This window comes from Serinus canaria, chromosome 2 (genome assembly GCF_022539315.1).
Source record: "Serinus canaria isolate serCan28SL12 chromosome 2, serCan2020, whole genome shotgun sequence".
NCBI classification, from domain to species: Eukaryota; Metazoa; Chordata; class Aves; order Passeriformes; family Fringillidae; genus Serinus; species Serinus canaria.
In genome coordinates this window covers 488,263-500,363 of record NC_066315.1, presented here as the reverse complement: position 1 = coordinate 500,363, position 12,101 = coordinate 488,263, and the positions used below count along the sequence as shown (strand labels likewise).

Here is a 12,101-nt window from a genome sequence, read left to right as displayed (position 1 = left end):
CCCCCCCGGTGCCGTTCGGGGGTGACTCTGCCCTGTAAGGGGGGGGGGGGGCTGCCGGGACCCCGTTAATTCCCGTCCCTGCCCGGCCGCCCCCCGCCTCGGGGGCTGTTTTGGGGTCCCCTCTGCACACCCTTGAGGGCACACCCTGACCCCCTGCACAAACCGGACCCTCACCCCTTTCTTGGGGACCCCCAGCCTCAGCCCTGGGGGGCACTGAGGCACAGGGTGACCCTGGGGTGTGTCCCCTCTCCCCGCCGCCGCTGTCGCCAGCCCCGCAGGGAGGTGCGGGTGACCCTGGCGATTCTCCCGGCTGTCCCCAGCCCCCCGGCACGTGGCAGTGGCCCCCGGGACAGCGCTGTGGGGTGACCTTGGGCTGTGCCTCAGTTTCCCACCCTGGGGGGCGGGGGGGGGAATGGTGCTGCGGAGGGGGTCGAGGCTCAGCCGCCCCAGTCCCAGCAGCACCTCCCGGTCCGGGGGGGCACAACCCGCTGCCGACCCCCGCTGTGTTCCGGGGGTTCAGTTTGGTGACCCCGAAGCGAGGTCCCCAAAGTCCCCGTGCCCCGCGGGGGGGCCAGGCCGGAGCCCCCCGGTTGTGCCAGGCCCGAGCCCGGGCGGTGGCGGCTGCCGAGAGCCGCGGCCGGGCCGCTCCATCCTCATCCTCCGGCTCCGTCATTCCCGCTCTGCCCCTCATTTCCCCGCTCCATCCTCATCCTCGGGCTCTGTCCTTCATCCCCCGGCTCCATCCTCGTCCCTCCTGCTCTGCCGTCCATCGCTCCCGCTCCATCCTCATCCTCCGGATCCATCATTGCACCTCTGTCCTTCATCCCCCACCTCGATCCTCCTTCCCTCCGCTCCATCCTCATCCTCCCATCCTGCACCCCTCCCCGCTCCGTCCTTCATCCCCTGCTCCATCCTCATCCCTCAGCCCTCCATGGCTCCCGCTCTGCCTTTCATCTTTCCATCTCCACCCTGACGGCTCCGGCTCCCTCCTCCCTGCTCCGTCCTTCATCCCATCGGCTCCATCCTCCTGTTCCATCCTCATCCTCCCGCTCCGTCCTTCATCCTTCCGGCTCCGTCCTTCATCGCCCCGCTCCATCCCCATTCTCCGGCTCCCTCCCGCACCGCCATCCCTCCGCTCCCATTCTTCCTCTCCCTCCTCATCCTCCCGCTCCGTCCGCGTCCCCCGCTGCCCCCGGCCTCACCTGCCTCCGCTCCCTCCGGCATCCTGTTCTCCCTCTCCGGTCCGCCCCCCCCGGCTCTCGGGGACTCTCCGGGCTCGGCGCTGCCCGCGGCCCCCCCCGGCCCGGTCCCCCCCGCTCCCCCCGCTCGGCTCGGCCGGGCGGACGCGGCTGCGGCGGCGGCGCCGGAGCATCAGCGGGGCTGCGGCGGGGGCGGGGGGCCCGGCCCGGCTGATGTCAGCGGGAATCGCGTCCCGCCCGGCCCCGGCTCTGTCGCGATAGAGGGTTTGTGCCGGAGGGCGCGGGGCGGGCGCCAGGCGCTGCGGCGGGGGAGGGGGGCCCGGGCCCACCCAGCGCTTGCATCAGCTCCGGGGGGGGGGGGCGAGGGCGGGGCCCGGCCTCAGTTTCCCCCACTTTGTCTCCTAAAAAAGGGGGATGAGCATCCCGCGGTGTCCTGGGGGGAACTGGGGGGGGACGCAGGGCGGAGCCCCCCCAAGGCGTCTGCGCGGGCCTGGTGACACGGGTGGGGGCAGGCAGGGAGCCGCGTGTCCCCCCCGCGTGTCCCCGAGCACCGGGGCTGCGGGATGAGGGCGGGCATTGTCCCCCCGGGCTGGCCGTGCCCGCGCCGCCGGTGCCAGGCACGGCCCCGGGCGGTGACTCAGCAGCTCCCGCCCGCCGTGTCCCCCCTGTCACCGTGTGTCCCCCCCCAGCCGGCCGCGTCCCCCCCCCGGGGGGCCGGAGCGGTCCCGGCGCCAGGTGGACACTAATCCGCCCCCCCCGGTGTGTCACCCCCAGGGCTGTCCTGAGCCACTTTGTCCCCCTGCCCCGTGCGGGGACTCGAGACCCCACGGGGGACACGACACGGTCGGGATGTGACCCCCCCCCAGGCAGAGACAGCCCCCGACCGCGGGGTCCCCGGTGCCCCTGGTGCCCACCCCAGCCCCGCCCGGAGCCGGCCCCGGTCCCTGTCCCCGTTCCCCCGGGGACAATCCCGGGATAATCGGGAATCAAGGCCGGTGGCGCCTGATGCCGATCCCGGCTCAGACCGGCGGCCCCGGGCACAGGGCTGGGGACACGGGGGGTGGGCACGGCCACGTGCCACCAACACCGATGGCACCGCCCCCACTGCCACCCATCCAGTGTCACCCCACCCTGATGTCACCATTCCCAGTGTCACCCAGTCCCAATGTCACCTGTCCCTGCCATCGCCCAGCTCCAATGTCACCTGGCCCCAGTGTCACCGGACCCCAATATCACCCAGCCCCCATGTCACTCAACCCCAATGCCAACCACCACGGATGTCACTTGGCTCCCATGGCACTTGGCATCAGTGCCACCGAGCCCCAATGTCACCCAGTCCAATGTCACCTGGCCATGATGCCAACTAGCCCCTATGTCACCCAGCCTGGATGTCACCTGGTCCCAATGACACCTAGCACTGATGGCAACTGCCCCCTATGTCACAGGTCTCCAATGCCACCCATCCCCACTGTCCCCAAAGTCCCCCATGACACCCATCCCCAATGCCATGTCCCAAATGCCACCTGTCCCGTGTTCCCATCCCCAGTGCCACCCACCCCCAATGCCACCTGTCCCCTGTGCCACCATGCCCAGCCACCATCCCTGTACAGTTCTGGGTTTATTTGAGCCGTTGGTGACACAGAGCAGCAGTCACACAGGGACACGGGGACATGGGGACCTCGCTGTGGGGTCCCATCCGGGCACGGTGACCTGGTGATGCGGCCACCTCGCTGTGGTGACGTGGCCACCTGGGCTCAGGCACAGGGCCACCTCGGCACGGTGACCTGCTCACACTGGCACAGGGACAGGGCCACCTGATGAGGTGAGGCGGGCTAGGTGGCCGTGTGGGTGGCTGTGTCACCTGCCGTGTCACTGGCCAGGGCCTTGGCCACCTTGTCCTTCAGGTAGGCCACGCGCTGCCGCTCCAGCTTCAGCTCCAGGAACTCGTAGTGGGGCACCTGCAGGGGACAGGGATGTGGCAGCAGCCATGGGGGTCCCAGCTGTGTCCCCTCCTGTCCTGCCCTGGCTGTGCCATGGCACCCACCTGGGAGGGGCTCAGCACTGATCTGGGCCCCAGTGCCCACCCTGGGACATGCCACCGCCCCCCAGGTGTGACAGTGACACTGCCAGGGGTGTGACAATGAGAGCAGGGACTGACAGTGACCCTGGGGGTGACACGTGGCTGTCACACTCCCCCCGGGCTATAATTACCCCCAGGGGTTAATCCTGGATGACCCCACAGGATCAGCTCATCCGTGTCACCTCCCTGTCACCCCTGTCCCCCCAGCACCTGGCAGGTGGCCCGGGGGGATCATGGTGGCTCATCCCTGCTGAGCCCCAGGCTGGGGGGAGCTGGCAGCCCCCCAGGAGGTGTCAGAGCCTCCATCCCAATGGTGCCAGCTATGCCCAGGTGTGCCAGGGGGACAATGGCACCAGGCTGGTGTCACCAGGGTGGCCACGGGCACAGGGACCGTCCCCTGGGCTGGGCACAGGTGAGGCCACACCTGAGTCCTGGGGACACCTCACAGGATGGGGGCTGGGCTGCGCTGCCAGGAGGGAGCTCCAGGTGGCATCTGGGGAATGTCTGGGGAATGTTCTGGGAACGTTTTGGGAATATTTCTCCAAGAAGGGGCTGGGAGGGTTCAAGGTGGATGTGCCACCCGAGGCCAGGCCCAGCGGTGGCCCTGGCAGGGCTGGGCACACGCAGGTGCTCCCAGGGACCCGGGGGGGCGTTGCCAGCCCCGGGCTGGCTGTCGCTGGCTGTCGCTGGCTGTCGCTGTGGACGTGGCCATGCTCACCTCGGCCAGCAGGAAGCCGGCGGCGCGCAGGTGCCTGCGGGCCAGCGAGCCCCGGCCCAGCAGCTCCCGGCCCCGCGAGCTGAACTGCGGCAGCTCCCAGCGCAGCACGGCCACCCTGGGGACGGGGACAGGGACAGGCATGAGCACGGGCACCCCGGGGACAGGGACAGGGACAGGCATGAGCACGGCCACCCTGGGGACGGGGACAGGGACAGGCATGAGCACGGGCACCCCGGGGACAGGGACAGGGACAGGCACTGAGCACGGGCACCCCGGGACAGGGACAGGCATGAGCACGGGCACCCTGGGGACAGGCATGAACATGGGCACCGTGGGACAGGGACAGCCATGAGCACGGCCACCCTGGGGACAGGGACAGACACTGAACAGGGGCCCCCCTGGGACATGGACAGCTGCTGAGCATGGGCACCCCGGGGACAGGGACAGCCATGAGCACGGGCCCCCCGTCCCATGTCCCCTCCTGCCACCTCTTCTCCCCCAGTGACTCTATTCCCCCTCCTCATCCCCTCCCTGTTCCCTTCCTCTTCCTCCCCTCTTGTTGCCCCCTTCCCCTGCTGTCCCCCCCACTGTCACCCCTGTCCCCACCTGGGGAGCCCCTCCTGTCCCCACCCACCTCCTGGCCCCCGGAGGCAGTGGCTTTGTCCCCTCAGAGTGGGACAAGTGGGGGGCACTGAAGTCCCTCACGGGCAGAGGTTTGTTGTCACTGTCCAGCACCGCCTCGGCATCTGCAGGGACAGAGGGGACAGGGGACTCAGAGCCACTGGGGGGGCTCTGCTGACCCAGCCCAGGGTGGCAGTGTCCGAGGGGATCCGCCTGCCCAGGTCCCACGGCAGGGACAGGGACACGCGGAGCACGGAGCTTGCTGTGGCAGCCGGTGGCCGGTCCCCGACACTGAGGGACAGGGACCGAATTTGACTGGGCTGCAGGGGGTGGCAGGGGGTGACAGGGGGTGGCAGGGGTGTGACAGAGCCAGGAGGGCTGGAGTGTTACAGGGAAAGGTGACAGGGTGGGGGACAGGGGAAAGTGAGAGGGCTGCAGGGTGACACAGGAAGGTAACAGGGTGACAGGGCGGGGGGGACTGGGGTCACAGGGGAAGGCAGCAGGGGTGGGGGTGCCAGGGGTGCCCAGGGCGGGTGCCAGCCCCGGGGGTGGCAGGGGTGGCACTCACCAATGTCCCAGCCGTACACTGTGCTCACGTTGTACCGGACGAGGTCGTGGCCCCCCAGTGCCCCTGGCAGCGCCTCCCGCAGCCACCGCTGCAGCGGGGTGGCCTTCTCTTTGTCCTTGTCCCTGTCCCTGTCCCCATCCCCCCCCAGCAGCTCGGGGGGCAGGAAGGGCCCCTCGTAGCCCGGGGCCTCCAGCCTGGCCGTGGCGTTGATGTGCAGCAGCTTCAGCCACGAGCTCTGCGCCCGCAGGGAGCTGTCACCTGTGGGACAGGTGGGGACATGCTCAGGTGGCACCCACGGCACACAGGAACAGCCCCCAGCAGCACCAGGGAAGGCTGGGGGGGGGACAGTGGGAACATTCCCCAGGAAAGGGCTGGATGTGACACCTGGCACAGGGGCCGTGTCCCCAGGGGCTGAGCCAGGTGAGCTGGGCTCAGATGGCACCAAGGGCCAGGGGAACGGCCCCAGGCAGTGCCAGGGGATGCCCAGGTGGCATCAGGGGAACGCTCCTCTGGAAAGGGCTGAGCAGCCCCCTGGGCTCAGTGGCCATGGGGCTGTGCCACCTGTGACACACCTGTGCCCCAGGTGACCTGCAGCCATGGGGCTGTGACACCAGGACACAGCCCGTGCCCCAGGTGACCTGCAGCCCCGGGGCTGTGCCACCAGGACACAGCCCGTGCCCCAGGTGACCTGCAGCCCCTGAGAAGCCCCCAGCCCAGGCTCCCCCAGACTCCCTGTCTCCAGTGGCACTGACCCCCTGGGTCCCACGGCAGGGGACACAGGGCTCGTGGGCACGGAGGTCACTGTGGCAGCCGGTGGCCGGTCCCCGCCATGGGGGGACAGGGACCGAATTTGACTGGGCTGCAGGTGCCAGCAGCACCTGTGGGACAGGTAACCCCCCCAGCTGCCCCGCCCCAGCTCCTGTCCCATCCCCGGACCCCAGCTCAGGGCGTGGCGGCCCCGCTGTGCCGGGGCTCACCTCGCAGCCGGGCCTGGAACTCGGGGGACAGCACCTGGCGCAGGTGGGGGTGCTGGGGCTGCTGCAGGACACACAGGGACCACACCACATCTGTCAGCAGGTGCACGTCCAGCTGCTGCTCCTGCCCCTGCAGCCGCTCGTGGATCTGCAGAGGGAGCACAGGGAGCCCAGCTCAGCCACGCAGCTGTCCCCGTGTCCCTCTCAGGTGACCCTCTCACCCCGTGGGTTCAGCCATCCAACAGCCCCTTTCCCATGGGAATGTGCCAGGGGAACACCTGTGGCTCTGGGACAGGTGACAGCTTGGGGGGGTCACCTGGAGGGGGTTCCAGGGCCTCCCCCAGTGCCCAAAGAGGGAGCTGGGAGGGATTTGGGACACCTGGAGCACCCAGGACACGGGAGAAGGGGGAATCTGGGAGGCTTTGGGGAAGGGATCTGAGGTCCCTCCCCACCCGGAGCACTCGGGAGCCCCAGGGACTTCACCATGGAGAAGAACTCCTCGCTGGAGCTGGGCTGGAAGTTGAGGCGGGCGAAGGAGACGAGGATCCCACAGAGCTGGGTGATGGACAGCTCCTGAGCGTTATCCAGGCAGTACTGTGGGAAAAACGGGAATGTGGGGCTGTCCACAACGGGGACGGGAGGGACAGGTGGGACACAGCAGCCAGAGACACCCCCCAGGCAGGAGCACCAGTGAGGGAACGCTGGGACTGTCACCAGGCACGAGGGGAAGCTCTGGAATACCCTGGTGTGGGAGGGAGAGAGCAGGGGGATGGACCTGGCAGGAATTTGGGAGAGGAGCAGCGAGGAGAAGCTGGGAAACATCAGCAGGGACCTGCTGGGTGGGCACCAAGGGTGGGGGAGCTCATCCAGCTACAAGGGCAGGCCTGGGATGTCTGTCTGAACGGGGACGTGCAGAGAGGTGAACTGGGACAGAACTGGGACAGAACTGGGACAGAACTGGGACAGAACCAGCACCAGCAGTCACAGCTGGAGGCTCTGGATGGAGCCAAATCCAGTGGGAAATGATCCCTGATTCCCACTGGGAATGGTGACACAGCCTGGACAAGGAGGGGCCCTCACTGCCACCTGCTCCCAGGTGACAATGGCCTGGACTGGTGAGAGGAACCTGCTGGGAAAGGTGACAACATCCCCTGCACAGGCGAGTGTCCCCTGCCTCCCCCAGGGCCAGGTGAGGTTCCCCACCCTCTCCGTGCCCCCCCAGGGCCAGGTGAGATTGCCCCACCCTCTCTGTGCCCCCCCAGGGCCAGGTGAGGTTCCCCCACCCTCTCTGTGCCCCCCCAGGGCCAGGTGAGGTCCCCGTTGTCCCCCAGGGCTCACCTGAGCCATGCCCTCGGCGAGGGGCCGGCTGAGCCAGCGCAGGCTGGCGAAGGAGCGGGCACAGCGCGACACCTGAGCCGGGCTCAGGCTGCCCAGGTGAGGCTGCAGCTCCAGGGCCAGGCGGTGCAGCACCTGGGGCTGCTGGAAGCTCAGCTTACCTGTGCCAAGGGGGGACAGCTCAGCACAGGGGGCTCTGAGCACCTCTGTCCTGTGCCCCCCACACCACAGGTGACAGCTGGAACGGTCACCTGGAGAGGAGAGGCTCCAGGGACACCTCAGAGCCCTCCCAGTGCCTAAAGAGGCTGCAGGTGAGCTGGGGAGGGACTGGGGACACCCAGGGTGACAGAATGGCCTCACGCTGAGCTCCCAGGGGTTTGGGACACCTGGAGTGACAGGACACCTGGAATGGCCTCCTCCATGACCCTGGGCTGACCCACAATGCCCAGCCCCCTGTTCCACCCAGCACTGGGGTAACCCACTGGGAACAGCTGCTAGGGCTCACCTGGACCCCCCCACCCCACCTGCCTGGCAGAGGACAGGATTGGGACCTCAAAGCTCACCTGGACCCCTCCACCCACTGCCAGCCCAGGCAGCTCCCGGCCCCGGGATGGTGACACAGGACCAGGACTGTCCCCAACCCCCCACGGGTGGCCCTGGCACCCAGCCCAGGCAGCTCCCAGCCCCGGGATGGTGCCACAGGACCAGGACTGTGCCCAGCCCCTGGGTGGCCTGGCACTCACTGAAGGCGAAGAGCAGGTCGGTGAGCACGGGCAGGGGCAGCTCGGCAGGTTTCTGCAGCAGGTGGTAGGACAGTGCCCGCAGCAGGGGCACGCAGCGGCGCTGCTGCAGCGCCAGAGCCAGCGCCACGCGGCGCAGCTCGTCGGGGTCAAACTGCTCTGCCAGCTCCAGCGCCTGCGGGGACAGGGGGACAGGTGAGACAGGTGGGACAGGGACAGAACTGCTCTGCCAGCTCCAGCGCCTGCGGGGACAGGGGGACAGGTGAGACAGGTGGGACAGGGACAGAACTGCTCTGCCAGCTCCAGGGCCTGCGGGGACAGGGACAGGTGAGACAGGTGGGACAGGGACAGAACTGCTCTGCCAGCTCCAGAGCCTGCAGGGACAGGGACAGGTGGGACAGGTGAGACAGGGACAGAACTGCTCTGCCAGCTCCAGCGCCTGCAGGGACAGGGGGACAGGTGAGACAGGTTGAGGACAGGGGACAGAATGCTGCCAGCCAGTGCCTGCAGGGCAGGGGGCAGGAGAAGGGACAGTGAGACAGGGACAGAACTGCTTCAGCTCGAGCCGCGGGCAGGGCGGTGACAGTGAGACAGGGACAGAATGCTCTGCCAGCTCCAGGCCTGCAGGGACAGGTGGACAGGTGAGACGGACAGGGGAACGGGACAGAACTGCTCTGCCAGCTCCAGGGCCTGCAGGGACAGGGGGACAGGTGAGACAGGGACAGAACTGCTCTGCCAGCTCCAGCACCTGCAGGGACAGGGGGACAGGTGAGACAGGGACAGAACTGCTCTGCCAGCTCCAGGGCTTGGCAGGGACAGGGAGAGCCAAGACACGGGACAGGGGAGACAGTTACAGGAATCAGACTGCTCTGCCAACTCCAGTGCCTGGCACAGGGATAGGTGAGACATGGGACAGGTGAGACAGGGACAGAACTGCTCTGCCAGCTCCAGAGCCTGCAGGGATAGGGACACAGGCACAGGTGAGACAAAGGACAGGGGAGACAGTTACAGGAATCAGACTGCTCTGCCAGCTCCAGCACCTGGCACAGGGACAGGTGAGACATGGGACAGGTGAGACATGGGACAGAACTCCCAGCCAGCTCCAGGGCTTGGCAGTGGCAGGTGAGACAGGGACAAGGGGGGGGGGAGGCAGGACAGCTGGCACTGCTGACCCCAGGTGACCCCACCCAGGCCAGGCTGAGGCCCGGGTCCCCCCCAGTGCCACCCCCCGTGCGGTGCAGGTCCCACCTTGTCCTCCAGGCGCTCCATCAGGGCGGGGGACAGGTGTCCCACCTTGGCCATCAGCGTCACCACGGTGCGGGTGTCCTCCAGCTCGGTCCAGCGCAGCTCCAGCTTGCGCAGCACCTCGGGCAGCAGCAGCCCCTGGTGGCCCTGCCCCGCCAGCTGCTCGGCCAGCTGCACCAGCTGGTTCAGGGGCAGGCGCCGCAGCCGCCACAGCACCTCCTGCTCCACCGAGCGCACCTGGCGCCCGCCCCGCGCCAGCCCCAGCGCCGGCAGGCTGCGCAGCACCTGCAGCAGGGCCGAGTTCCACACCTGGGAGATCTGCGGGGGACAGGTGAGATGGGGGGACAGGGGTGAGACATGGGGACAGGTGTAAAACAGGGGGACACCAGCCCTGTTCCACACCTGCGAGATCTGCAGGGGACAGGGACAGTGTGAGACACGGGGACAGGTGTGAGACATGAGGACACCACACCTGAGAGATCTTCAGGGGACATAGGGACATGAGTGACAAAGGGACAACAGCCCTGTTCCACAGCTGAGAGATGTGCAGGGGACAGGTGTGAGACACGGGGACAGGTGTGAGACACAGGGACAGGTGTGAGACACGGGGACAGGTGTGAGACACAGGGACAGGTGTGAGACACGGGGACAACAGCCCTGTTCCACACCTGCGAGATCTGCAGGGGACAGGGACAGTGTGAGACACGGGGACAGGTGTGAGACACGGGGACACCACACCTGAGAGATCTTCAGGGGACATAGGGACATGAGTGACAAAGGGACAACAGCCCTGTTCCACAGCTGAGAGATGTGCAGAGGGATGGGGACAAGGGAACAGGTGTGACACAGGGACGTGTATGACATGGGAACACCTGGCATGTTCCACACCTGAGAGACCTGCATGGGCCAGGGACACATGTGACACGAGTGACAGGGGGACACGTGTGACACAGGGCCACCAGCCATGTTCCACACCCAGGAGATCTGCCACAGGGACAGATGTGGGACAGGGACAGCCAGTGTGAACTTGGGGCACTGCTCCTCTACCTGTGCCACCTCCCAGGTGTGCCCTGGACCTGCTGGAGGGACCTGGGCACTGCCAGCCTGTGCCCCAGCTGTGCCCTGAGCGCTCAGGTACAGAGCAGAGAACAGCAGGCACTGCAGCCCTGTCCCCAGCAGCACCCCCAGGTGTGTCCCCAGCAGCACCCCCAGGTGTGTCCCCAGCAGCACCCCCAGCCCTGTCCCCAGCAGCACCCCCAGGTGTGTCCCTGCAGCACCCCCAGGTGTGTCCCCAGCCCACCTGTGCGTCCAGGGTCCCCAGGAGCTGCTGGAAGCGGGGGTCCCCGCGCAGGCTCTGCGTGTCCAGGCGCTGCTCGCCGCTCAGCCGGGCCAGCCGGGCGATGGCCAGCGCCGCCAGGTTGCTGCTCAGGGCGGTGCCGCGGCTCAGCTGCAGCAGCTCCTGCGCGCTGCCCGCCGTCCGGATCAGCTCCCGCAGCTGCTGCTCCTCGCCCTCGGGCCGCGCCCGCGGCTCCTCGGCGGGCCGGGCCGGGCCGGTGCGCAGGGCGGGCCCCGGGCCGGGCCCCGGCGGGGCCGGCAGCAGCAGCAGCCGCCGGCAGCAGCGGCGAACCAGGTGCGCGGCCATGGGCACGGCTCGGGCCGGGCTCAGCGCCGCATGCCGGGACTCTGCGCGGGACGGAGCGTTGGGGCGGCCCGCACCGGACACTGCCCCCGGCACCGGGACACCGCCCCGCCGCGCCCGAGCTCCCCCCGGTGCCGGTCTCCCCCGGCCCATCCTCCCCCCCCCCGCCCCGCTCCAGGCCTCCCCCCGCTCCATCCCTGGGTTCCGGTTCCCCCCGGTTCTTCCCCGGGCCCGCTTCTCCAGCCCCGTGTTCCACAGTCCCGATCCCAACGCCGCTCCCGATCCCATCCCGATCCCGTTCTCATTTCCATTCCCGTTCTCATTTCCATTCCCATTCCCATTCCCGTTCCCGTTCCCGCTCCCGGTCCCGGTCCCGCTCCCGGCCCTCTCTGACCTCTCCCGCCCCGGCCGCGCGCACGGGCCGCCACCGAGGCGCGCAGTTATGACGTCACGCGCCGCGCCCGCTCGCTATTGGCCGCTGAGTGCGTCATCAGGCGGCGGCAGAGCCTTTTCCGTGACGGGGCGGGAGCGCGGCCGCCATTGGCGCCGGGGTCCGCAAGAGGCGTCCCCGAGAGTGTCCCCAGAGTGTCCCCGAGAGTGTCCCCAAGAGTGTCCCCGAGAGTGTCCCCGAGAGTGTCCATCCCGCAGTGTCTCCGCAGTGTCCCCGCCTCCCGGAGGGGCCCGGACCCGCCTACCCGCCCGCCTCTCTATGGGGCGCCCTCGTGTGGTGGCGGGGGAAACTGCAGTTACCGCCCCCCCCGGGACCCCCAGTTCATCCCAGTTCATCCCAGTGCCCCCCCGAGACCCCCCAGTTCATCCCAGTTCATCCCAGTGCCCCCCCAGAGACCCCCAGTTCATCCCAGTGCCCCCCCCGAGACCCCCCAGTTCATCCTACTGCCCCCCCGGCGACCCCCTAGTGCCCCCCAGTGCCCTCCAGTTCATCCCCCTAGTGCCCCCGTCACCCAGTGCCCCCAGTCCCCCC

General features: G+C 68.7%; 1 protein-coding gene and 2 non-coding genes across 3 annotated transcripts; all 3 read right to left on the bottom strand.

Annotated features, from left to right (window-relative positions):
- Positions 1 to 2,798: 2,798 nt before the first annotated feature.
- Positions 2,799 to 11,546, bottom strand: TBRG4 (transforming growth factor beta regulator 4). The gene is made up of 11 exons (XM_050970925.1): positions 11,514 to 11,546; positions 10,781 to 11,163; positions 9,484 to 9,798; positions 8,239 to 8,410; positions 7,499 to 7,656; positions 6,644 to 6,754; positions 6,164 to 6,308; positions 5,187 to 5,444; positions 4,632 to 4,743; positions 3,998 to 4,112; positions 2,799 to 3,157 (listed from the first exon to the last, which is right to left on the bottom strand). Exons 2-11 carry the CDS (start codon positions 11,120 to 11,122, stop codon positions 3,032 to 3,034), a joined length of 1,854 nt encoding a protein of 617 aa, XP_050826882.1. The 5' UTR covers positions 11,123 to 11,163; positions 11,514 to 11,546; the 3' UTR covers positions 2,799 to 3,031.
- Positions 4,806 to 4,943, bottom strand: LOC115485418 (small nucleolar RNA SNORA5). The gene has a single exon (XR_003946174.1). It is a non-coding gene; the product is annotated as a small nucleolar RNA SNORA5 (small nucleolar RNA).
- LOC115485416 (small nucleolar RNA SNORA5) lies at positions 5,917 to 6,050 on the bottom strand. Its single transcript, XR_003946173.1, has one exon. It is a non-coding gene; the product is annotated as a small nucleolar RNA SNORA5 (small nucleolar RNA).
- Positions 11,547 to 12,101: the final 555 nt, after the last annotated feature.